Here is a 27,304-nt window from a genome sequence, read left to right on the forward strand (position 1 = left end):
TCCTCTGAGTATACCAATGATGTTGACAATATGCTAGGTGGGATGCAAGAAGAAAAATTAACTTACTGACAATATGTTATTTGAAAGATATAGGTAACCTCCAAGGGAAAAAATGGCAGATTGAATACACGCATTTACTTTTTTGTTCCTTTTCTGTATCTTACTAAAATGATAGATTTTTTTTCAAAAAGGCAAGAACCAATGATGGGAAGAAAGAAGAAGGACACAATTGCTGTAAGATTTTGGAGGCTGGAAAGTAAAGGCGTTTGTGTTAAATGACTTAGCAGGCCTGAGAAAGCTGAACTCGGTGCCAGCAGTCAGCAAATCCAAGAGCAAATGTGTTTTTTATCACACATTCCCAGCAGCCTGTGGATCTGGCAACACCACGTCCCTCCAGAAGTAAAGGTAAAAAGAAAGAGGCTACATTAGGAGGTTTCCTTGAAAATCACCGTAGGAGTTTCCAGACCTCTGTATTCTCAACAGCTGGGCAAATGGCCCAACAAACAGAGGAGAAACTGAGATGTGACTCTGGGCAGAGCTGGGGCCAGGGGTGCTGTGCTGCAATGGGTGCCTTGAGGGCTGACAACCAGCCCTTACTCTCCAGGAAGGATGTAGATAAGATTTGTTTTCCAGGGGAAGCTGACTAGACAAAGAAGACCCAAAGGCACTGATACTGCAGTGCCAATAAAGAGTTCCGCCAGATCACTCTCCATAAGAGAAACTTAGAGTTGAAACCCCACTCCTGTCCTCAGGACGCCCAGTCTTTCTTTTGATCTCAGTTCTTAAAAAGGAGGTGGTGCATTCCTGAGCCATATGAGAAACAAATCAAAATAGGAAAGAAAATGGCAGGAAACAGACTATGATGGGCAAAGACAACAAAAATACTAGCTTATAGCCCAGATAGCTGTTGCACCCATGAAACAAGAATAGTATACTGTAAATAAGGAACATTCAGAGAGCCAAAACAAGCTCTTAAAAATTAAGGTCTGAGATAAACATCATAAGATCAAGTCCAACTCTTCCAGAAAGTAGAAAGCAACTAAGGAACCAGAAAATAGGAGATACAAGAAAGTTAAAGGATTATATTAATAACCAAATAATAGGTATTTCAAATGCAGGGAATATAGAAAACAGAGGAAGAAATCACCAATGTGATTACTGAACACTTCTCTGAATGGAAGGACACACACCTCCAGGCTCAAGAGGCCTGCCTACTGCCCAGGAAAATGGAATAAAAAGTCTTAAAAACCATAAAATATTAAAAGACTATGGACAGAGACATGATTCAGTAAGATCCCATGGAGGGAACTTGAGTCACATACAAAAGACCAGGAATCAGAATGACTTTGGACTTCCCAAAGCAACAAAAGCCACTAGAAATGATGGAGCCATGACAAAATTCTCAGTTCACTCCAGCCCAGAGATGTACATATAGTAGCCACTACATTTAAAAGTAGAATAAAGTGGGGTTGGTGCTGTGGCATAGTGGGTAAAGCTGCTGCCTGCAGTGCCGGCATCCCATATGGGCACTGGTTCGAGTCTCGGCTGCTCCACTTCTGATCCAGCTCTCTGCTGTGGCCTGGGAAAGCAGGAGAAGATGGCTCAAGTCCTTGGGCCCCTGCACCTGTGTGGGAGACACAGAAGAAGCTCCTGGCTCCTGACTTCGGATCAGCGTAGCTCTGGCCGTTGAGGCCAACTGGGGAGTGAACCAGCAGATGGAAAACTCTCTCTCTCTCTCTTTCTCTCTCTGCCTCTCCTCCTCTCTCTGTGTAACTCTGACTTTCAAATAAATAAATAAATCCTTAAAAAAAAAAGAAAGTAGAATAAAGCCATTTTCAGGTGGTAGCTGTTAAAAAGAAAAAAGGACTTTAATTCCTTCTAAGCAAGTTACTGAATGAGTTTTCCATGAAACAAGGGAGAAATCCCACAAGAATCTGGGATTGGGAATGAGAAGCAGAGACCACACACAGAGGAGACGCACAAAGGGAACACCCAGGTGGAGGTGGGGGGATTGCAGCATGGCAGCTGGGTGCCAGGTAAAGTGGGAAACCAGATCAGAAGGCTCAGGGTCACGGTCAGATTTGACAGAATCCACACTGTATCTTAATATCTTCAGAGGGGATCTAGACAGATGGCAAATTACTAAAGGCAAATCAACAACATCTATTTTTTTTTTTTTTTGACAGGCAGAGTGGACAGTGAGAGAGAGACAGAGAGAAAGGTCTTCCTTTTGCCGTTGGTTCACCCTCCAATGGCTGCTGTGGCCGGCGCGCCATTGGTCTCCCATGTGGGTGCAGGGCCCAAGCACTTGGGCCATCCTCCACTGCACTCCCGGGCCATAGCAGAGAGCTGAACAGGAAGAGGGGCAACTGGGACAGAATCCGGCACCCTGACCGGGACTAGAACCCGTGGTGCCGGCGCCGCAGGTGGAGGATTAGCCTATTGAGCCGCAGCGTGGGCCATAAAGGCAAGTCATCAACATCTAAACAAATACTTATTTTCATCTACTTAAAAGGTAGTGAGAAAGATTGGTTGATTGGTTGATTGACTGATGGATGTCCCATCCTCTGGCTCACTCCCCAAATGTCCACAATAGTCAGGCTAGCCCAGGCCAAAGCTAGGAGCCAGGAGCTACATCTGGGTCTTCCACGTGGGTGCAGAGTGGGAGAGAAGAGAAGAGAAGAGAAGAGAAGAGAAGAGAAGAGAAGAGAAGAGAAGAGAAGAGAAGAGAAGAGAAGAGAAGAGAAGAGAAGAGAAAAGAGAAGAAAGGAGAAGAGAGGAGAGAAGAGGAGGAGAGAAGAAGAGGAGAAGGAGGAGGAGAGGAGAGGAGAGGAGAGGAGGGGAGGGGAGGGGAGGGGAGAGAAAGGAAGGGGAGGGGAGAGAGAGAGAGGAAAGAGATCTTCCATGAACTGGTTCACTCCCGGAATGGCTATGCCAACCAGGGCGGGGCCAGGCAGGAGCTCTGTCCTGGTCTTCTGCTGCCTGCCCAGGAGCCTTAGCTGGCAGCTGTACAGGAAGTGAAGCAGCTGGGGCACAGAGCAGCACTGCCATACGGGATGAAAATCAAGGTGAAGATTTAGAGGACTTAAACGAGGAATATAATCATTTCAAGGGAGCTGAAGCAGCACTCAGAATTGAAGGCAAAGTTTTAGCAAAATCATGCAGCAAACACTTCAGCTCATTCAGGGTGAAACCCAGAATTTGTCAATGTCTAAATGTGAACTCCAAATCCAGAAATACTCATGAAAAGTTGAAAAAGCAGCTGGGTAAGTGAAGTAAACAAGCTGCGAATCATGATAAGCTATCCTCTATGGAGAACAAAAAAGAATTCAGACATTTCCAATGGCAAGAGAAAAGGTTTATGTTTCTCATTAGTTTATTACCATTTTTTTTAAAAAATTGATGTTCACTGGGGGGAGGAACTTGAACAAATAGATGAACTTGTTAGCATGCTTCCAACAACATCTATGGTTAAAACACTTCATTAAGAAGGGAAATGATCCAGAGGTATTTCAATGCAGATGACATCTGGATTAATTTGGAAGTCTTTTCCAATGGTTTTTCTATTTGGATTGTTTTGAGAGTATAATATTAAAGAACACCCATTCAAAAACATGCTTGAGGAAACTAACTACAGCTGGGGAGCAGTTCTCTTGGGAAGAAGGGGAGGGAGAGAAGAGAAGGCTCTCCACTTTCGTACCCCTAACATCTACATAAATAATCTCTATACATAAAGTTCTAGTGACAGCTTGCAGCAAAAACCAAACAAAACAAAACTAGATCAAAGTAAAATTCACATGAAGCCAAACCTGGAAAACCTTCCAAGTGTCAGTTTTCATTAGACATCTTTATTCTTGCTAATTAACATTGTATTAAGATCAATTCACCTGATGGGTGCTATTCTGAAGAAAAGTGAGTCATATCATTTACACAGTCTAAGATGTATTAAAAAAAACTCAGCAAATGCAAAAAATCCTTTCTCATCTCTCTACCCAAGACAAGCTGATGAGATGAACCACAAGCTTGTGTTTATTCCCTGTGATCCAAGCATTGCACAGATGTCAGTTCCCCACAGAATAGAGAAGGCATAATCAGATACAAGTACTTAGTAGATGGAGACTTTCTCACAAAGCTCAAGAGCTATCAACTCGAGCTAAATAAGGAGAGGACTTTTCATCACATGCCTTATTAAATTTAGTTTAACGAAACCTTAATACTGAGGACCTGTCAGGGAGACAGGATTAAACTCATGATATTTTAGAAGTGCAAAATCTGTTATGCATCACAATGATTTTTTTTTTAAACTATGTTTCTAGTGGTAAGAATGGGACCTTGGCTTCCAGAACAGGTGAACTTGTTCTCTAAAAGCAAATAGTTCATTGCCTTCTCATCGGCATTATGAGCCTCGAGTAGGATAGCCATAGCCCTTTCCCAAATTTGTCTTAAGAGAACAGTACACACATTTGACACTTCTAAGGAAACAAGGGATGGTTGACATGATCACAAGTGCAACAGGAATGTAAAACACTTACCGTGTTGCCCCTGGCTCCCTTGGGCCCCGGCTCTCCTGGACTACCAGGGTCCCCAATCTCCCCCTGGGTAAGTTAATTAAAATAAAAGTAGTTATTAAAAATCAAATACACCCCTCTGAGATTCATGTTCTTAAATGGATTCCAACATGAATCCATTTGTCAGACACTTTTCTCTTCTATGCAGTACTTTCTTCTCTGTTCATTTGTATGGCTCTCTACAATGCACAGTGCACCCTTGTTTCACTTCTGTCTTCCCAGACAGATCACAGCCTCCCTGCAGACACAAAGTGTGTCCTTCGCTTTATCTCCGGAAGCTTTCGCTGAGTTTCGCAGATGTTTCTAGAAAAACGGGAAGCCATAAGGTAGAGAGTATCATTGCTGACTTCCTCTTGGAAGATTTATAAATATATTGGAAGACTCCAGCCAAGAGAAGTCAGATAACGTTTGTTTGCTTTGCATTTCAGAAGGAAAACAACGAATTATCTTTCTTTACCTATGAATAAAAAAAAAGAAACTAGAAATATTTTTAAAAGTCTGTCACTTCTAAAAAAATGTTCTTAAAAATTGAAAGAACAAAAAAGCTCTATTCCTTCTTTCCTTATGCTCCCAGAGGTGGAATTTGTTTAATTGGTTAGCACCAACTTCTCCTCTAGTGGCCTCTGATAATTTTGTAACCTGAGGAGTGTTTCTGATCTCCAGTGACTGGGAAGCATAGATACCTTAGGTCCGCTTTCTCCGGGGAAGCCTTCTTGCCCCTGTAATCGACAACAGTGAGATTAATACATGCTCACATTGCTCAAGTGGCTTTATATCGACTATAATCCAACTGCTGCCTTGATTTGTTTTTGTGTCTCTGAACCAAGGAGAGCTAGAACAACAGCACTGTTGGAAACAAACTCCTTCTTTTCTGTACCATTTTACGAGTTAAGATAGTTTTAATTTACTTTATAGTCAAAGGATTGATACTCCCCTAACTAAAAAGTTCAACCAATAAAAAGTAAAAAGAATCATAGTTCAGCAGAAAGAGTCAAGGACTGTAAACAGTAACCATTTGGGAAAGATGGGAACTCCAACTTCTAAATTAAACTATTTATTGCTTTCATCAAAATATCATGGTAAACCAAGACACTAACTGGGTAAAAGTACACAGTTGAGGAACATAAGCCAGCTCCCTCCTCCTGTGTGTACACAGCAGGCTAGGTCATCACTTGCTTGCACATCTGAGTCCTTAGAGAGGAGTTCAAAGCGAAGTCTGGGAGGCTTACATGGAGTCTAAACTTGAGTATTCCTTCTTGGGTCCTCTGTTTACATACTTTAGCCAAAGACTATCATTGGAGAGGTATACTAATCCCTATTTGATGAAAAATACAGATTTTATTGAAAATAAAGTATATTTTCTGCTTATTATAAGTAATAACTTGTTAAACATAAAAAAGAAAGATTACCCAAGTTTCACTATCCAGAATTAGTTATATACATATTTTGTCCTATTTCCTTGTGTCACATTTGGGATAGATGCTTTTCCTGAGTATTTTCTCAATTTTTTACTTGAGATTGCCACATAACTTATACATAATTATATTTCATATACATTAATTTTATAGGATGCCCAGTATTCAATTGCCATTGGCTATCTAAGATACACTTTTGTGAGAGATATTGTGTTTGTTTTTAAACTATAATTATTTATTTGAAAGGCAGAGTGGTAGAGAGAGAGGGAGAGACAGAGAGATATCTTCCATTCACTAGTTCACTCCCCAAATGCCCACAACAGCCAGGACTGTGCCAAGCTGAAGCCAGGAGCTCCATCTGGGTCTCCCATATGAGTGGCAGGGGCCCAAGCGCTTGGGTCATCTTCCATTGCCTTCCTAGGTGTATTAGCAGGAAGCTGTATCAGAAGTGGAGCAGCCAGGACATGGAGCAGCCAGAACTCAACCAGTCCTCCCATATGGGACACTGGTGTTGCCAGTGGCTGCTTAACCTGATGTACCACAACACTGTCCTCTAAGGTTGTTTTTAATTATTTTCTCTTCTCATGAATACGTCACTGGAAATTCCCCATTCATTAGCTTTATTTGTCAAAAAGTTTCAGATTTTATTGATTTTTTTATTCTTCCAGAAAATCTCTTTCACCATTCCCATTGGGATTCCATTTGGAATATTTATAATATTTTAGATTTTCTGAGAACTTGGTAGCCTCTCTGCTTATTGAAGCTATCTTTTGTATCTCAGTAGTTCTCTGACAGAGGCGCAAACATTCTCAGAAAGGTTATCTATAAATTATATAGTGTTTTTGAGGACTATGTGATTATGACTTAGCCCTTTTCATTATGGTTTCTTTGTAGTTGCTGTTGGTACACAGAAATCACTGGTTTTGGTGAACTTATCTTACTTCCAACTGCTTAGATATTTAGTGAAAATATAAAATTGTCATTCTGATGTACAGTTTTAAGTTACCACCTAACCCAAGGCATTTTTAAGAAATCCTGCAAATCCTCTCACTACAAGCCAAAGCCAGCAGAGTAAGATGGAGATACATTCTGGAATGCTCCCCTGAGCAGATGTGAGCACAGACCTGGGCCTGAGCCACACTTCATTGCAAAAACCAGAAAATCTATTTGCAAGTTTAAATTGTAGCTTGCAGCTTAAACCATCACACTTTTTTCTCCTCCACCACATTCCTCATGGGACATCAGTAAATAAATGAACAAAATATATTTTGAGGGCCGGCGTTGTGGTGTAATGGGTAAAGCTGCTGCCTGCAGTGCCGGCATCCCATATGGGCACCGGTTCAAGTCCCGGCTGCTCCACTTCTGATCTAGCTCTTTGCTGTGGCCTGGGATAGCAGGAGAAGATGGCTCAAGTCCTTGGGGCCCTGCACCCTCATGGGAGACCTGGAAGAAGCTCTTGGCTCCTGGCTTCAGATCAGCACAGCTCTGGCCATTGTGGCCAATTGGGGAGTGAACCAGTGGATGGAAGACCTCTCTCTCTCTCTCTCTCTCTCTCTCTCTCTCTCCTCTGTAACTCTTCCTTTCAAATAAATCTTTAAAAAATATATATTTAGAATGGTCCAAGACAGCTATAGTTTGTGCTTTTTCCCTCTTAAAATGGCAAACAAAACAAGCAATGAGAAAATAAATATCTGGCTTTTAGCAGATGGGCTTACCTTTGCTCCTTTACTTCCCACACGCCCATAGCCCGGACTGCCATCATCACCCTATAAACAAAACAGTTCATTACAGAACATCCCAGACTCCAGGCGAAAGAGAGGACAAGATAGCCAGCTTTTCTGGTCTGTTTAGGAGAAGCTAGGAAACAGGCTCTTCTCTTTAAGCAGCCCCTGGTGGCAGTAGCACCAAACGCAACCATCTAACAGAGACAGACAATGCATTCTGTCCCTTAGTCTTCTCATCCATAAAGTGGAAATAATGTCTGCTCCTAGTGTTATGGGGATTAAATGAGAAGATATGAGACATACAGTAATCTCCTAAAAACAGGAGCTTGCCATATTGCCCTCTTCTGGGTAACATTTGTGTTTTCATATCTTAACTCTAACTCATTTTTAGTTTGCTAGACAGAAGCAAGTACTCCTAAATGCCTGGGCACTGTGAGCTCTGAGCAGCTGGGGGAGCCTGGGGTGGGTTTCTGCTGAGGTGGTTCTGGTGGGAGGAAATGTTGCAGAAGGCTCCTGGGGATGCTAAAGACCAACTGGTCCCTGTTGCCATATGTCTTCAAGAGCATCCCAGCCCACGTCTGGTACCTGGAGGATCGCTGCCTTGGGAAAACTGCCACTTAATCCAAGATGAAGACAACCCCTCTTTCAAATTCTAGAAAACCATGAGGCTCAGTTTCAATGGTAGCTTTAAACTCTTCAAGAACTGTACCAGGCATCTATCGAACTCTAAGACTCCCAGGGCCAGATCAGAAGTAGTGATAAAACACAAACCGGCAAGCCCCGAGGACCAGGAAAGCCAACAGCTCCTTTCTCTCCCACATCTCCAGGTTCTCCCTGTTAAACAGAACAAGGAAATATGTCCTTAAATCCGAAGTGATGGCACCAGGGCAACCTCCAGCTGCCTCCATGTGTATCACACACAATGACAATGGAAGACAGTGCTGTGTGTCACACAACTGACAACTCTGGAAACACTGCTGTTGGCCTGCAAGGTCTCCTCCATCAACAACTGGAGCCTCAGCAAGTCTGATTTATTGTTTGGTGCAAGTTGCCATCTCAGCAACCCAGTGCCATGAAAATCTTTTACCGTGAGTCAAAGAGGAAGCTGTACTGCTAAGAAAAAAAATAATAAAAAATATAATCGTTTTCCCTCATGAGCTATGAAAATCATCTGGCTGCTGCAAAGATGGCAGATTGATTAAACCTAGTTTTAAGGATTTGAATGTGAATCAAGATAACCGAGGGAGCACAGCTTCCCTGGCAGTAGCATCTGACTTCCGCCTAGTAGAGCATCTACTGTGGGTTATAAATCAATCTCAGTATTACTTTGAGCAAGGTCCAGTTTCATAGAAGCATTTACATGGTTTATAAAGGAAAGTTAACTCCTTTTCCCCCAAAATAAAAATCTTAACATTGCAATAGTTTCAGATTTACAGAAATGTTGTGAACAAAATCCAGGTAGTTCTTATATACCTCCCAACTGCTTTCCCTATTGTTAATATTATTTTATGTTAGTTGCCCATATGTTCATAGGGCACATTTGTCCTACAAATGAATCATTATTGGTTCACTGTGTTCACTAAAGACCATACTTTATTAGGATTTTCCTAGTTTTTACTTAACATTGCTTTTCTGTTCCAGGATTGCATCTAGGATACCACAAGTCTTGTCTCATGACCTCTTCTAGATTGGAAAAATTCGTCAGAGGTTTCTTAGTTTGATCACCTATATAGTTTTAGGGAGCATTGGTCAGGCATTCTGGGGCGGTTTGTCTGCTGTGTTTCTCAGGGTTAGTCTTTGTTCTGGGAAGGAGACCGCAGGGTAAACTGCCTTTCTCATCACATCATATCAAGGGTACGTTCTACTAACATGGCTTCTCACTATGGATGCTAACCTTGACCTCTGGTTGATGTAACATTTGTTAAGTTTCTCCACTGTCAGGTATTCTCCACTCCTCTCCCCTGTTCTCTTTGGAAGAAAAATGGGGACGTGTGTGCAGCCTATACCAAGATATAGAGAGTGGTTAAATATTTTTTAGGAATAGAAAGGTAACACAAGTGTCAGAAGGACAGACAGACAATGTTCACCAGCACTGAGCTTAGTCTAAGGGTGAAACGGAATGGAGTTCCATGAAAGGAGAGCAGAGTTCATCTGTCCCGATGACTTGCTTTCATGATAGTCATTCTTTTTTAATTCTTGTATTTGTTTATTAGAGAGAGAGAGAGAGAGAGAGAGAGAGAGAGAGAGAGAGAACACTTCCATCTCCTGATTAACTCCCCAAATGCCAGTGATTGCTGGGACTGGACTGAAGCCAGAGTCAGGAGCTATAAGCAGATAAGTAACCCAGGCACTCCCACAGCCAGCTTCCTAGTTGCTAGGTCAAGTGCTTGCCCCCAGGGTAGACCTCCTTAAAGTATGGTCTGGGAGTCACCTGTCCCACAACCACCTGGGGGTTCTTGTGAAAAAAGGAAATCCTGGGCCCCATTCGATTACAGGCCCAAAATAAATACTTTTAAATAAGCTTCTTAGCTGATTCATACACTGAAATTTGAGAACATCTGTTTTTAAGGCAGAGAAATAAAGCCATATGGCTTGTCCAGGGACAAATACTTGGTTATTGGTGGAGCCAGGCATTGAGCCCAGGATTAACTGTTGGGTTGCTGGCCTCCTTAGGAACCTGAACTTCATGGAGTAAAGTAGGCATGTATTTGGAGCCTAGAAGGTCTCGTCCACCCTGGAGTTTGGATTTGGGTTTGCTTTGGGGTACTTACCTCCCAAATTCTTGCCTATTCCCTTAAAAATCACCTTCACTAATACAAAGAAACTTCAAAAAGTCCATGGACGAACAAAATTAAAATATAAGTTTATATTGGTGCAAGAAGTTGAAATCCGTAAAGTTTTTTTTCATAATATGCATTTTCCATGAACATCCAGAAGACCTGTCATGATAATCTGCCTAGGCACAAACTGCCTTGCTTGTGTGTCTTCCATAGTCTCACTTCCATCTTTCTAGGACCCTCCACTTCCGTGTACCCGCCCCTCAATTCTGTCTAATATTCTGAGATGTGCCTTGCTCTCACATGAGCAGTATACATTCCACATATACAAAAGGTCTTCAAAAAGTGGAAAAGGCACATTAGCTTCTAATTCCAGTTCTCCACAAGTATTTTGAAGTCTCCTCGTACATCCAAGATGTCTGCCACCCATGCGCCCTTCCTCACCCTTGGATAAACATTCTCACTGCTGACTCCTCTTCCTCTGCCTCCTTGTCCAGGGCGAGAGGGCAGCACTGCCTCTGTTCCAGTCCCTCACTTCCAGGCCATTACTGCTATGCTGCATGCCACGGAAATCTTCTGCTCTTGACTGCTCACCCTTGTCATCCACCTCTCTTATCTGTACCAACAAACTGTCTTTGCAACACCCGGCTGCCGGCTTCCATCATAGCTAGCAGTCCTCCATTGCAAAACTAACTCCCCTTCCCTCTTGCTCTGTCTCTGCCGGCCAGTTAGCATCACTTTTCATTCTCCAAGGATACCCTTCTCCCAGGATCTTCCAAGCCCACATCTCCTGTCACACCATTTCTCCTCACTGAACTTCCCCTGCTACCTTTTCTGCTTGCCAAAACTCTTATCTCCCGAGGCCCACTCCTAGCCTGTATCCTCTGTGAAGCTGCTTCTCCTGACCCAGGAACACCTCTATAAATGTTGTTTAAATATCTATTTTAGCTCCTTATCCCTGCTTCTTTCATATCCCAGATCATTGTTTTAAAAATATTCTGAAGTCTGTGGGGTTGATTTCACGTCGCACTTAACATCAATACACGTAGGGGCTCATTCAGTCAATAACTGCTTCCTAAGCACTTATCACACTCCAGGCACCATCCTGTTGAATTCAGCAAAGATCTCAGCCCTCCTGTAGCTGGCTTTTCAGCCCAGCCGAATGCTCAATGCAGTGGCTTGGTCTTCAAATGTGCTCAGCAAACGTTTGTATGAATGGTGGGAAGAGAGGAAGGAAGAAAGAGAACAGAAGAGAAAGAGGGAGGGATCATGGGTGAAAGAAAGGAAAGCCTGTCCCAGAAAAGCCCTCATTCCCTGAGATCCTACGGTTCTGATTGGGTGTAGCCTCTCATGAGATTATGCTCAGCTGGAATCCCTGACCTCACTGTGGTCCACACCCATGTCCTTAGAGGTTGCTGGCTCTCTAAGAATCCAGCCAGAGCTTAGGGGCAATGAAATGTGTTCGCCTTTTGTGTTGAAAGGGTTCTGGCCAATGTAACCAGGCAGTTCTCTGGAGTTGAAAATCTACTCCGGTGGGTTTAAAGAATGTGACTTACTTTATTTCCTTGGCTGCCCAAACGGCCTTGGTTCCCTGCTTCTCCTCCAGGTCCTGGAGGCCCCTGAAACGAAACAAGGATTATAAATATAGCAAAAACATAAAGCAACTTTCCCTGAAGCCCTTTGTGTTTCTTCTAAGAGGAAAATGAAGCACAGATGGGCCAAGAGCTATGGCCGCCTTGATTCCCGCTCTGGAAAAATGTATCACAGCTGTCAAATAAAGACCAGTAAATAAAAGAAAATTAATAAAGTAATTCATGCCAGATGTCGCTTAGATGATTGCATGTCCTTATGAGTCTCCTCTTCCAAAGAGATTTCAAGTTCTCATTGCTTTTCTCTTACAGCAGATGTTGCTAAAATGCCTAACATTTAAAGAGGCATTCTAAATAACATTTGTCTTGAACTTAATTCTTACTGGTCTCTTGCTTTGCTTGAAAGTTTTTTTTTTAAGGCAAATTTATCTTTACTTGCAAATAATATGATTTGTACATTGGAAAGTTCAAGAGACTTCACTGAAAACAATCAGCAGTAATACCAAAATATTTAAAAGAAGATAAATATTCTGAAAGACTTTTCTTTCCCAGTGTTACATTAGAAAAGTAAATGGAGGCCAGCGCTACGGCTCACTAGGCTAATCCTCCGCCTTGCGGTGCCGGCACACCGGGTTCTAGTCCCGGTCGGGGCGCCGGATTCTGTCCCGGTTGCCCCTCTTCCAGGCCAGCTCTCTGCTGTGGCCCAGGAAGGTAGCGGAGGATGGCCCAAGTGTTTGGGCCCTGCACCCCATGGGAGACCAGGAGAAGCACCTGGCTCCTGCCTTTGGATCAGCACAATGTGCCGGCCGCAGCGCACTGGCCGAGGAGGCCATTGAAGGGTGAACCAACGGAAAGGAAGACCTTTCTCTCTGTCTCTCTCTCTCTCTCACTGTCCACTCTGCCTGTCAAAAAAGAGAAAAGAAAAAGAAAGGTAATGATAATCTCTCCCTGCTCCCCTCCCTTCTCCATGTTGAAAGACTCAGCTTCTTCACCTCCATAGGTAGCTCTCAATCCATTCTTTTTGAACTTTCGCTTCTGCCTCTGCACAGAGCTAACTCCCATGGCCTTCATGTGCAGCCCAGTGGACATTTGGCTGCCCTGATCTTACTTACGTTTGAACACATATTCTTACTTTCCATTAACTTCTGGCATGTCAAGTTGCCATGGTCTTCCTGGCTCTCTCTAGTCTTCTCTCTTTAACCCCAAAGAAACTGCTCCCTCCCCCACCACCTGCTACCTTCTTTTTGCCTCTTCAATTTCCATGTCCCCAGGACTCTGTTCTCCATTCATCCCCACTTCCTGAGTGGCACCCTCAAAAATTCCGAAGATACTTCTATGTGAGGAGTATAAATAAATGCACCTCCAGCCAAAACCACTCACCAACACCAGATCATATATTAAAATGCCTACTGGCTATCTTGCAGGAATTGTCAGAAGTAACCATATTTACCTTAAATCATGCTTTTAGCCTTATATTCTTTTCTTGAAGGAATCACAAATTATTCCTCTGGAAACCAAGTCAGAAGATCCTGGCCCCTTCTAGCCTACCACTGAAACCACTCAGCTGTGAGTCCCACAGAATCTAGCTCCCTTCTGCCTCCATAACTCTTTCTTTATTTTATTTTATTTTATTTTATGAACATAAATTTCCAAAGTACAGCTTATGGATTACAATAGCTTCCCCCTCCATAACTTCCCTCCCACCCACAACACTCCCCTCTCCCACTCCCTCTCCCCTTCCATTCACATCAAGATTAATTTTCAATTATCTTTATATACAGAAGATCAATTTAGCATATATTAAGTAAAGATTTCAACAGTTTGCACCCACACAGAAACACAAAGTGTAAAATACTATTTGAGTACTAGTTATAGCATTAATTAAACACCTAAGAGTAATTGTGTATTAATTACAGAGTTCAACCAATAGTTTTAAGTAGAATATAAAAAAATACTAAAAGGGTAAAGTATTAAGTTCTTTTTTTTTCTTTTTTTGTTTGTTATATAGTTTTTTTTTTATTTAATAAATGTGAATTTACAAAGTGCAACTTTTGTATTGTTGTGGCTTCCCCTGCCCAACCTCCCTGCCTCCTGTGGCCCTCCCCTCTCTCACTCCCTCTCCCATCCTACCCTTCATCGAGATTCATTTTCAATTACCTTCATATACTGAAGATCAACTTAGTATATACTAAGCAAGGATTTCAACAGGCTGTACTCACACAACCGCACAAGGTATAGGGTATTATTCGACTAGTAATGTTGTTTTTAAGTTTCATAGTAAAACACATTAAGGACAGAGATCCTACGTGGGGAGCATGTACCCAGTGACTCCCGTTGTTGATTTAACAATTGGCACTCTTATTTATGACGTCAGCAATCACCCGAGACTCTTGCTATGAGCTGTCTAGGCTATGGAAGCCCCTTGAGTTCACCAAATCTGAACTTGTTTAGTCAAGGCCATATCACAGTGGAGGTTCTTTCCTCCCTTCACAGAAAGGCACCTCTCTCCTTGATGGCCTGTTCCTTCTGCTGGGGTCTTGTTCACCAGGATCTTTCATTTAGATTGTTTTTTGCCACCGTGTCATGGCTTTCCATGCCTGTGAGACTCCCATGGACCTTTTAGCCAGATCCGAATGTCCCAAGGGTCCATAACTCTTTCATACCATTGCTTTCACTCACTTTCAAGTCTTTTTGCATTCTTCCTAACTTCTTGGCTTTGCTGACATCAGCTCAGCCTTTCTCTAATCCATCCATTCCCCACCCTTTCATCAGAGTGATTTAAAATGTCATGCTGATGGTACATCCCACTTGCTTGTCTAAAATCCAGAAAACAAGCTTTCAGAATAAGGTTTAAGGTGTACTTGCTGTGGGAGATCCTTGAGCATCTCATTATGGCATGCCTCTGTTGCCTCATCTCCTGACACGACTTCAATCGCTCTATGTTCATGCACATCAAACCTTCTGAGTCACCACGTTTCTTGTCTGAACGTTTCCATACTCATACAAATCATTTCTTTAGGTGGTCCATTTTGCCCTCTAACGAGGGGCACAATGATCCTCTTCCAAAAATATTACAGACAGTATCACTGTTTCAGGAAGAAAACTGGAACACCCAGCTGTGTTAGGTCCCACCCATTCCTGCACTGTGCATGTGATTGTTAATTCATTTCTCATTTTCTTTAGAGACACCAGGGACTACACTGTACACTTTCTGAAGGAAGGGGCACATCCTCTGGAATTTAAAGCTCAGGATTGTCACGCCTAAGACTCATCCATCCAACCATATTTTCAGACACCTACCCATGAGTGATCCCCAAGAGAGATAAAGCAGTGTCTTCAATTTGTTAGTTTTCCATACGAAGTATTCATGTACTCACATAGAGGAAGTAGAGAAGTTCTAATTGTCCCTGATAACAAGATATAAATCGAAAGCTTTTCCCTAGGAGCTTACATTCCATTCTTCCCTCAGGTACAGTGGACTCCGTCAGCTGCAGATTCCTGGGATAGTATTTCATGTATAATCACCCCAAGCACACATAAGCACAAATGAGAACACAATGTTTAAGGTCCTCCAAAACAAAAGATGTCTTGATGGCATGCATGGATGGGTGTGCGGATGGATGCTACAAGATCTTGCTGTCAGAAGATCAGAAAGCACAATTCTTCCTGTGAAGCATCCCATGTAATACCACACTTGGGCTTATGACTGCGTGAATGGGCATCGATGAATTGTCACCTACTCTGATGCTGATCACTGGGTAGGGAATGCTGGTGGTTTCTAAAGGGAAGAGAAAACCATCCCTGTCTCCTCCAAGATATCAGGGGGTTTCCTTGACTTGAGATCAAGAATAACTCTGCAGTATAAAGCGAAACCTAACAGTTATAGGGGAAGGGCTTCAGCTTGATGTCAAATTCTCATTGGCTTTGTTCAAACAGCAGCCAGACTTCTATTGCAGGTTTGTTCTGTGCAAGATACCTTGCTGTGTGACAGAGTCTTCAATCCTCACAACCCTACAGTTAGATACACATTACTAACCCAACTGTTTGATCAAAAACTGGTTCTCCAGGCACTTGCCCCCAAATCATTCTGTTAATAAGAGAATGAAACAAAATTGAAACTAAATCTAACTTGGTCCCACAGGCGTATTTGGGACAGGATTTCTCAACTGTTACCATCCATGTGCCAGTCCAGATCAGAGTTCTAAAAATGTGGATCTCCAAATTTAATGCAGGAGGTGGGGGACAGATCAAACCCCCAATATAGGGACTTGGGTTGAGAGTTATGTATCCCTTGGAAGTTGTGCCAAGTGAAGAGAGAATGGAGGTGTTTAGAGCTAAAATGTTTAAAACATTTGTCCTTGGGTCTAGTGTTGTGGTGCAGGTTAAGCCACCACTGCGATGCTGGCGTCCTAAATGAGCACCCATTTGAGTTCTGGCTGCTCTACTTCCTACCCAGCTCCCTACTACTGTGCCTGGGAAATCAGAAGCTGGCCCAGGTATTTGGGTCTGCTCACCCATGTGGGAGACCTGGATGAAGCTCCTGGCTCCTAGCTTTGGCTTGGTTCAGCCCCAGCCATTGCAGTCATTTGGGGAGTGAACCAGCAGAGGGAAGAGCTCTCTCTCTGTCTCTCCCTCTCTCTGTAGCTCTGCCTCTCAAATAAATAAATAAAATAAATCTTTAAAACAAAACAAAACTTGTCCTTAGACAGCCTCTGATTAGAAGAGATTACAATAGAATTTGGGATAAACTGTTGGGGACATAGTCAAGGACTCCTTGACGTTGAATGAAACAGGGCAGAGGCAAGAGGTACAGGTTCTTCTCACATGTAATCCTTGCCACTTATTTTTATTTGCATGAGGATAAACCTTTGCAAAAACTCCCAACCAGCAAATATGAAGCTGGGAAGCAATGTGGAGATTAAATACTCAGCTTCTGTAAGAGATACGAGCTAAATCTGAGAAAAAAAAAACCAAATATCCCAGCTAGTAGTTAGCTAATGCAAAAGAAACCACAAAATACCTGAGAAAAGGCCAATCTTGAGATAAACCTTACCCTTGACTTCTAATGCTTGTCCATGCATCCTGTGCTCTAAACATGTTGAATGAGACATAGTTCATCAAACTCAGCTCTACTATCTGTGTACCAGGCTTCCTTTTCCTGAACACCTGCCTCTCCCTTGGTTATCTGGAAAATGTCTCATCCTGCAAAACATAATCCATTCATTTCCTCACCTAATTCACCATTTTCTGCCATAACTATACCTTGGGTACACTTCTCTTTTAACATTCAGTATATAACATCTCAATTACTTGTCTGTGTGAGTCTCTACTATGAGACTGGATGTACTTGAGGCTGGGATCTGGATCTGAGTGACCCTTTGATCCTAGGATAGATTTTGACACACAGAAGGCACAGAGGAAATGTCCGTCAGATGAGTAAAAGGAACAGTTGACGGATCATCCAACTTTGATTACACAGAACGATGAAACTCAACAATTGTATATTGTTATATAACCATCAGGCCTTCCTCGAAATGAAGATCTTAATACTTTGGGCATTAACTGTCCCACTAAATTAGGTAATGTTGACACAATGTAGTAGTAAAAACAAGGATTTATCCAGTGTTTCCTATTGCTGGCGATGTGTTAAGCACCAATACATATTAAATCATTTCATTTTCACAAAAAATCCAATGAGGTCGCTACTACTGCTCTTCTGATTTTACATGGAGAACACTGAGGGGCAGAAAGGTTAAATAAATTTCCCCAAGTCACACAGCTAGTAAGGTACAAAGTCAGTAATCACACCCGGGCAGTTTCACTCCAGCTCCTGCTGTTGACCGCTTAGCATCCTTTATAAGGAAGACAGCAGACATTTGATGCATACTCAAAATTTGTACTGAACATCTCCAACCTCCCTTAGCACTGCGAGAGTTAGATGGGTTAACAGGCAGTTAGGTAAAGTCCCTGCTAAAAATGGACCAAGGGAGCAAGGTCCCTTCAAAAGTAAAAGAAAAATGTCTGCTCCCTCCTAGGGGTGGCTTTTAACAGCACTTAGTTTCATTCCTAGCAAAACCAGGTGTGGGCTAAAGATAACCCAATGATGCCCCCCCCAACCCCAGAAGACCCACTGTTTTCTGATTGGACAACAAATTCTATCCTGGCTCCCTGATTGGCTGTTATCCCTTAGCTGCTGATTGGCAGTAATTTCTCTCCCTATCTCCCTGAGTGACTATTAACCCCTGTCTGCACAGACCTATCAAAAGTGTGTATTTCCCTGATCCTTTCTTCCCCACTGATTAGACAAAGTTCTTATCTCTTAAACTAGCCAATCAAAGAGTTACACACCATTTTTGGCGCCATTTTATGTGATAAAAGAGTCTGCACGTTCCAACTGTGCTGGCAACTCTTGCCCCAGAGTTTTGCCTCCTGATGGCTGCATCAGGAGGCTCCCTGCTCTCAGTAAAGCTTCTGCTTTGCTCACTAGTATTGCCAACGTGGGGCAAGAACCAACACCAGCCCTCTCCTTTAACAATATCATGAGTGCCATTAGTGACTGTTTCACCAAGAAACACATAGAACACTCATAACTCCAATAGAAGTTAGTATTTTGTATCTGATTTTCCATTCTTATTCTAGACATTGGTTACACTGGGGGTAGGACCTTGAGGTAAACCAAATAAGAAGGGAACAAAAGAAAGAACAAAAGGATATGTTCTTCCCTTCAAAGCTCGCTCCTCTTTTTCACTGTGCGAAGACCTGTATTTCTTGGTAGCATAGCCATAGACCCGACTGCAGTAGCACATCTGATTTATCCAGAGTGCCCCTGACACTGTGTAAGTTACTGAGCCTTCAGAACACTGTGAACAGAAATCAAATCACATCCCCCTTTTTTCTAAAAGCTGCAACTAAAGCAAAACTTTGCAGCCCACAAATAGCAAGCACTCGTGTTATTCTTCTAGAGTGGCTGGTCCTTGTGTGCAGTGAAGTGATATGAAGCCTATGACAGTGGATTTATAGAGCCACTAAAGAATAACACTGTCCTGTATATCCAATTGTGTTTACCTTTCTGGTTTTCCTTTGTAAACAATTTTGAGAGTTCACTGATCATGGATTGAGCACAAATATTCAGCACGTCTTTGAAATGGTCTTTTCAGTGTGTTGACAAGGGTATTTCATGAAAAGCAAGCAGAGAAAGAAAAGTGTGCTTGCAGCCAGATAAATGGAAGAGATAGAGTACAGAAAAGTGGTGCCTTTTGACTAATGCTGGCAATGCCAAGACACTGAATGATTTATGACTGTGCCCATCCTGGCCAAAGTGAGATTAGAGGGGACTCACAGAGGTATGCTCCAGGGCCAATGGAAAACTTAAATTTGAGTAACAGCTACTTGGATACAGTTTTGGATTCCAGAGGGAGAGAAATACCAAGACCTTCAGCTTTCAACCCAGTGGTATCTCAGTCTTTCATATAAACAGATGAGCTAATCACCTGGTGTATGTTGTCCTTGGCATTTGCTGCTGTTGTTTCCCGTCCCCCCCCCCCCCATCTCCATTTACGATGCCATCAAGCTTTCGATGATTCCAGGGTATGAATGCAAAATAGTTTGCATTAATTTAGTTCTACCATTTTCATGCTTTTTTAAGGTGGATCTTCATCAAAATTGGGAATGAAAATTCTTCATGAGTAGTAGTTGATATGCTTTGAACTATTATGATAAGTGTTAACTACTTCAGGGTTGGGCCTCTGCCCAGTTTAACCAATGGAGACAAAGTCATGGATTCCTTTTATGCTAATTAGTGGTGAATGCAGTTCTCAGCTCTGTCTCATTCATTTAATTTGTTATACAAATATGTGCTGAGCTCCGCTTGTACTAGGTGCTGCTGTTCTGGGGTACAGTAAATCAATACGAAAGCCTAGCTCTCAAGGAGTTTATATTCCAGAAGGGGAAATGGGCAAACAGCCAAACAAGTAAATAGAGGAGAATATTTTTTAAAAACTCACGGAAAATGGAGTGAAAAGGATGCATTTATTTTGGTGCAAAAACAATGTTGAATGCTGTGTATGGTCTTTACATAATGTGTATTTTCCCACGAACCTTTTGACAAATCTCTCACATACATGGATTTCAAGTCTTTTGCACCATAATTAATTTACCTTTAACTCCATTTCCCATGAACTTTGGAAGTGCCCTTGTATCCTGTAATATCAGGAAGGCAAAGACCAGGTCAGGTAAGGCTTGGCCACTCGAAGTCCGTTCCAGAGACCACCAGTATTGGCAGTCTCTTGAGTGCTGCTTGGAAGTACAGAGTCCCAGGCTCTGTCCCAGATCTCCTGGATCAGAATCCGTTTTATTAAGTTCTCTAGGAGATTCTTCCATGCTTTGAAGTTGGGAAGGTGCTGACGTTGGACAGAAATTGGTAGCCCAAAATATATGTTAAAATCACTGGGGGAGAATTCAAAATTACTGACACCCTGGCCTCATTTCTGGGGATTCTGATTCAAGTGTTCCGGGCACGGGCCCCGTAGCAGATGGTTTCTTAGTCTTCCAGAAGATTCTCACGCACAGCCGGGTTGAGGAGCGCTCCAGAAGACAGTTTTAGTAGGGCTGTGTGAGTTCCCGAGAGGATGGACTCAGGGGAGTGACCTGACCTGAGTTACACAGAGGAGAAATTCTTAGCTGAGGCTGAGCAGCCCAGACGAGAGCCTGAAATGATCCTCACCCCACGTGTCCGACAGGACAGCCTGCTCTGCAAGAGGGACCAGGGTTTGGTGTGGGCACCACATTGAGCACTGAAGCCAAACCTAACACACTTTGCTCATTTACAGCAGGCAAGAACTCCCGCTGTGGGGCGTAACCACAAAGGCAGGTGCCGTGAACCAAGGTCAAAGCCACAGACACGTTTTCATTACCTACCTGGGGGCCTTTGCTTCCCAGATCTCCTTTTTCTCCTTTCACACCAGCCTCTCCTCTTCGGCCCTAAACACATAGAATTAAAGCATTATTTTCTTCCTAAAAGAAAACACTTGAATATTAAAGGCAGAAACGCTAAGTCAGTCACATAGACAGAAATTGGAGAAAGAGTTCCAACAATGTCTTTGATTCTGTCTTGATCTTTTGAGGTCTCCCTTATCTTGTGGGGGACTCCATGGTCTAACAGGAAATGCTGGTGGTTGGGCATTCATGGTCCGAGTGACTAGGGCTTGGAGGAAAGACTGCACAGTTGAGTTCTTCAGAATTGTTTTCTCATTATCCTAAACATCTTCATGATCCAAATCCCTGTTTCTTATGTTAAAAAGAGAGAAATCCTTAATTATAAAAATCTGAAGCTGGAGTATTTTTATAGGCTTTCTATTCAACAAGTATACTAAACCTGGTCTTGAACAAGATAGGGCACGTGGTAAGATAAGATCTAGGCCGGTGCCGTGGCTCAGTAGGCTAATCCTCTGCCTTGCGGCACTGGCACACCGGGTTCTAGTCCCGGTTGCCCCTCTTCCAGGCCAGCTCTCTGCTGTGGCCCGGGAGTGCAGTGGAGGATGGCCCAAGTGCTTGGGCCCTGCACCCGCATGGGAGACCAGGAGAAGCACCTGGCTCCTGCCTTCGGATAGGCCATCAGATCAGCATGGTGTGCCAGCCGCAGCACGCCGGCCGCGGCGGCCATTGGAGGGTGAACCAACGGCAAAGGAAGACCTTTCTCTCTGTCTCTCTCTCTCGCTCTCTCACTGTCCACTCTGCCTGTCAAAAAAAAAAAAAAAAAAAAAAAAAAAAAGATAAGATCTAGATTGCTCCACCTCTGGGATACCCAGTTGCCTATTAGCTGTGGCTTCTCTAGTTTATACAGAGAACCCCTCCTGCTGTGTTGAGTTCGAGCTTCTCCTTTAAAATTATGTCACAGGAAAAAAAATAAGAGTCTACAAAACAGAAGAAGTGATGCTAGGGTGACTTGTTAAGCATGAGATAAAGTTTCTTCACAAACCAAGTGGCAAATATTGCTCACTTGAGAGCAAGAAAAGTGAGTCTTCCTGAGCTGGCAAGCAACAGACAGAAAACAGCCAAGCTGGAAAGAGGGAGCCGACCAAGGGAGAGACGTGTACTGCCCTGAAATCCTTCCTGGACACGGGCACAACCTCCCTTCTGATGCCTAACGGTGTTGTGTCTGACTCTGGTGTGCGCAGCTGCCAACACAGCTTAGCTACTTTCATTTGTGGATCAAGGCTTCGCGAAGTAATGGGGCCATTGTTCTGCATAGTCCAAACAGTCATTTTGAGGGCTTTCAAAACTAAGTCTGGAGAGGAAAAAAAATCATTTTTGTGTGTTTGGACCTTCTTTCTTTCCTCTCGGCATTTGCTGGGACTTCCCTTCCCTTCTCACTGTTATTTTAGGCTGTGCTTCACCATCCCTGGCACTTGCTTCCTCTCCCTCCTGTGACCAGCAGACACAGCCAGCCATGGCTTGTTCTTTGGAAAGGAAAAAATGCTCCAAGCAGCTCCCCGGAGAAGTGGGCTAGAAGGGACAGGCCGAGCGCCATGCTATGGATCACCCCGTGGAAGACTCCAGCTCTGTTTGGAACAATTCTTTCCTAGAACGGAGCCAAGTTTTCTATACTGCAGGCTATTACTTGCTAAATTGACCACAATTTGCAGGCTTGAGGCTCGACATTCTCTTGGCTTAGAGCCTCCCTGGAGTACCGTAACTACCCAGAGCCCCGTGTACAGAGACTGCTACCCAGCAGGTTCACCCTCTTCTCATCTCTGGACTGAGACAACACTTAGAGCAAGGAGAACAAGTGTGGCACAAGACCAGACCATGCAGCTTCCTTGCTGTATTACCCTGGAATCTGTAATTCCGCAAAGGACTTTGAAGGCTGTAAGACTTCACATTTTCTCACCCTGATTGACCGTGATTCGTACCTGTGGGCCCCTAAGTCCCTGGGAGCCTTCGAGTCCAGCTGGGCCCGGGATGCCCGTTATTCCCTGTGGTGAGAAAAACCCAACCTGTTAACACTGTCCCCTGAGAATTATTCCTTTTGCATGCAAGGTTATAAACATGTATTTTTCAATCACAATGGGAATGCAAGATCTTCGCACAAAAATGTGATGTGCAAAATAAAGGCAAATACAAAGAAAACAAAACCTATAATTTCATTAAGTAGAGAAGACCACACCTGGTATGTTACTGTATTTCCTGGCATTCTCATACATATGCAAACTCCTTTGTACTATACTGTATCTAACTTGGGTATGTGGCCTAAGAGACCTCACAACTTACTTACATTCTCTTTAAACATCTCCATACCATTATCTCTTAAAACATTATATTTACTTTCAAATAGATGGAATATCTAAAGGTCAAAAGTTAGGCACTGTCTTGGGGGCTGGCATTGTGGCATAGCGGCAAAGCCACTGCCTGCATAGCTAGCTAACATCCCTTATGGGTGCCAGTTCGCTTCCTGCCTGCTCCACTTCTGATCTAGCTCCCTGCTTGTGTACCATGAGGTAGGGGGCAGGCTGCAGAGGACAGCCCAGGTGCTTGGGCCCCTGCTGCCCAAGTGGGACACTCCTGGCTTTGGCCTGGCCATCATAGCCATTTGGGGAATGATCTAGTAAATTTGAAGTTCGCTGTCTCTCCCTCTCTTTCTTAACTCAATGTTTCAGATAAGTAGATTAATCTTGAAAAAACAAAAAAGTTAAACATTCTCTTTGCATTGTTCTTGGACACTGCCTGAGAAGTGACGCAGGATAAGTAAGGAAGCTTTATGAAGATTTAATTTGGGCAATCAGGATATTCTAGTATTTTTCCTCTGCATGGCTAAGGTATTACTCTGCTGTTTTCTGATATGTATTACTGTTGAATAGAACTCTGATGCAATGTAATTTGTCATTCATTTAATGAATAAAACAGTCTTTTTATGCTCTTTAAATTAGAAGAAATACTTTAACATTCTGCAGTTTTATCATGATGTGACCAAGAGTGGATTTGTTGCAAGAAGGCTTCAAAAAATTGAGGAAAACTGGAGCAGGTATTTGGTGCAGAAGTTAAGACGCTGCTTAAGACAGCCACATCCCAAAAAGGAGTTCCTGGGCTACAGTTCTGGCTCTGCTGTCCACTCCATCTTCCTGCTATTTTGCATGCTGGGAGGCAGTAGGTGGTAGCTCAAAGAGCTGGGTCCCTGTCACCCAAAGCGGAGACTGAGTTCTGAAGTCCTGCCTTCAACCAGGCCCAGGGTTGTGAGCACTTGAGGGAGTGAATCAGCAGAGGGAAGTTTTCTCTTTCAAATAAATACAAATAAATTTTAGAAATTTGTATGTAGAAAATAGAATTAAAAGATAAGTTTATTATGATGCAAAAATTTTGAAATCCATGCATGAGGGATCTTTTAAAAATTCACAGAAGGGGCCGGCGCCGTGGCTCACTTGGTTAATCCTCCTCCTGCGGCACCGGCTTCCCATATGAACACCAGGTTCTAGTCCCGGTTGCTCCTCTTCCAGTCCAGCTCTCTGCTGTGGCCCGGGAGGGCAGTGGAGGATGGCCCAACTGCTTGGGCACCTGCACCAGCGTGGGAGACCAGGAGGAAGCACCTGGCTCCTGGCTTCGGAATGGCACAGTGCCGGCCGTGGCGGCCATTTAGGGAGTGAACCAATGGAAGGAAGACCTTTCTCTCTGTCTCTCTCTCTCTCTCACTGTCTAACTCTGTCAAATAAATAAATTCACAGAAAGTGCATATCTTGAAAAAAAAAACACTCCATGAATTTCAATTTTTTTGCACCAAAATAAAAATCTTTTAATTCCGTTTATAATGACTTTTTTTGAAGTATTTTCATATTTATCCTCATTGTATTTTAATTTGGGGATGTGTGTTTTGTAGAATTTGAACTCACAACTGCTCTTCCATAAACACTGTATGTTCATTGAGCTTCTGCAATTTACCACCAACACATGCACAGGGAATAGGATATAGTTTTTGAACAAAATATCCAGAATATCCGATTTTTATTAGGGCTTATTATATTCATAGTCTATAAGGGATTTTATGCAAATTGCAAGTTTCATAGTTAATTGATCAAAAATCTGAAAGAAAGGTCTCCTACTGAGTTGCTAGAGTTTGTTCCTGAAATGCAAACAAAATTAAATTTAACAATAATTGGGCCAAATTCTGTGTCTGGTCATGAATTTTTATGTTTTTGAAATTGAAAGTTCCCAAATATGTATTTTAAGATCTGATTTTTTGAAATTGTAGCCTGAATGTTTTCCAAAATTTTATTCCATCATCAGGAAGAATTTTAGCCTTGGAAGAGATTTTATAGAGCCATTATTATTCCAGTTCTTGACTAGACAAGAAATATTTATCACTTAGAGTTAAGAAAAAATATCATCTTACCTGTGGACCTGTCTGACCCCTTCTGCCACGAGTTGCCTAAAATAGGAGGAAAGGGTGGATATCTTTAATTCAGAAAAAAAATGCTTTTTATATTTAAGCTAGCAAAGCACTGACATAAATAAAAGTTCCCACAAAGTGCCTGACACATTCAACTATCCACTGTACCGTGAAAGCAAAACATTGCTAACTCTGAATTTGTATCCTAGGACCATAGCAATTGAAATCATAAACAATTGAAGTCTAAAGACACTTAGGAAAACAGATTGTGGTCAATAATTTGTCCTCCACTCAACTTTTACTAGAGCTATTCACAAGCTGCAAAATTGACTGATTAGATTTTTATTTCTTTTTATTTTCCCCAAGCACTACCAAGTAAGCCAGAAACTGGGAACAGAGTGCCAAGAGGCAGGAGGCCAGAGGAAAAACAGAAAAAAAAAATTGACTCCATGAGTTTCATAATAGATTCAGCCCAGAAATTAATGATGGTCAAACTGTTATTTTGAAAAAGCCAAATAATACACTTATCTGTCGGTACTGAAAAAAATCATCCCAAGCGTTCAAATGTACTCAATTCAGTTAATAAAATATCTAATCAAAATAATGATACTGTAACAATCAAGTGGATTTTTTCTTCCTACCCCATATGTAAGGGTAGGGGTCTGGGTATATTCTAGATCACTATTTCGTAGATCAGGATATCAAGAGACAGTGACAATTTGTTGTTTGACTTAGGAACACTCAGTAAGGTTATATCAAGTCGGACATTCAGGATTTGCAAAATGCAGTGAACGTCAGATAACCATGTCTTGTAGAAATTTGAGATGTTCCAAAAGGCCAGTATTGCAGACTTTAAATTCTGCTAATTGTATTTCAGTCAAAATTGGTTGGTATCAATAAAAGACTGTGCCGGTAGGTGGTGGGGAGTGGCATATTTCTTTAAAATACTGACTACTTATCTTCCCATGGAAGTCTAAATCCTCTCTATCAGAGGGAGGAAAAGTAGTTGTTTCCACTCCTTTAACACAGAGTTTGTCTGTTCTGATTCACTTTACTTCAGTTTCATTCAGAAAAATATCTCCCATGCACAAAGCATACTGGCCGGGAACCATGGGAGCATAAGGATGACAGACAGAAACCACACACACACACACACACAGTCTTTTTGATGTTGGGCAACTCTCAGTCAATGGGTTTCAGGGGAGGAGATAAGCACCACAAATATATACAAGGCAGAGTATGGCGAGTGTCCTAAGAATGGAAATGATAAGGATGTGGATTTCACAGAAAGCAATCACATCCAATTGGTCAAATTGGGAGACTCTTTCCAGAAGAAGGGATTTTTGAGATGGGCTTCAGAGCATGAGTAGGAGCCTTAAAGGTTGAGCCTGGTAAGAAGTCTTTCCAGCAGAGGGCGCAGTCCAGGTGATTCAGGGAAATAAGCGTATTTGGTAATGGCAGTGGGCCATTTTGGTCATAAGTGTGAGAAGAGTAGGAAGTAGCAGAATTATGAGGCTAACAGCATTGGGTTGAAGGCTCCTGCTACATTTAATAGAAGCCACAGCGGCTCTGGAGCAGGAAATGTACATGGTCAGACCTGGGCTTAAGTGGATGCATTTGCTGAGTACAAGAAGCTGAAAGGAATGGTACAGGAGGCAAAACAGAGCACGCCCAGTCTGCTGTGTTGTGAGGGACATGGTATAGACCTTCCTACTCACAGGTCTTCCCCTGGGTCACGGGCGCTGTGTCTTAAACATCACTAAACACTCATCCTCTTGTGTCCTTAAGGCTTGATTAAAATGAATTATCACAGCACACACTTGGAGAGTTCGCGCTCCCTTGGAGGTGCGGGGCTG

General features: G+C 42.7%; 1 protein-coding gene across 7 annotated transcripts in view; it reads right to left on the reverse strand.

Annotated features, from left to right (window-relative positions):
* Window positions 1-27,304, reverse strand: part of COL6A6 (collagen type VI alpha 6 chain) — a 177,466-nt gene that overhangs the window by 33,566 nt on the left and 116,596 nt on the right. For all 7 annotated transcript variants that reach the window (XM_070072824.1, XM_070072827.1, XM_070072823.1 and 4 more), the window contains 8 exons: window positions 25,452-25,487; window positions 22,984-23,046; window positions 20,990-21,052; window positions 12,041-12,103; window positions 8,479-8,541; window positions 7,699-7,749; window positions 5,252-5,287; window positions 4,533-4,595 (listed from right to left, as the gene is read on the reverse strand). In XM_070072824.1, coding sequence (XP_069928925.1) covers window positions 4,533-4,595; window positions 5,252-5,287; window positions 7,699-7,749; window positions 8,479-8,541; window positions 12,041-12,103; window positions 20,990-21,052; window positions 22,984-23,046; window positions 25,452-25,487 — 438 coding nt within the window. The remainder of the gene's footprint in view (window positions 1-4,532; window positions 4,596-5,251; window positions 5,288-7,698; window positions 7,750-8,478; window positions 8,542-12,040; window positions 12,104-20,989; window positions 21,053-22,983; window positions 23,047-25,451; window positions 25,488-27,304) is intronic.

Source organism: Oryctolagus cuniculus, chromosome 4 (genome assembly GCF_964237555.1).
Source record: "Oryctolagus cuniculus chromosome 4, mOryCun1.1, whole genome shotgun sequence".
NCBI classification, from domain to species: Eukaryota; Metazoa; Chordata; class Mammalia; order Lagomorpha; family Leporidae; genus Oryctolagus; species Oryctolagus cuniculus.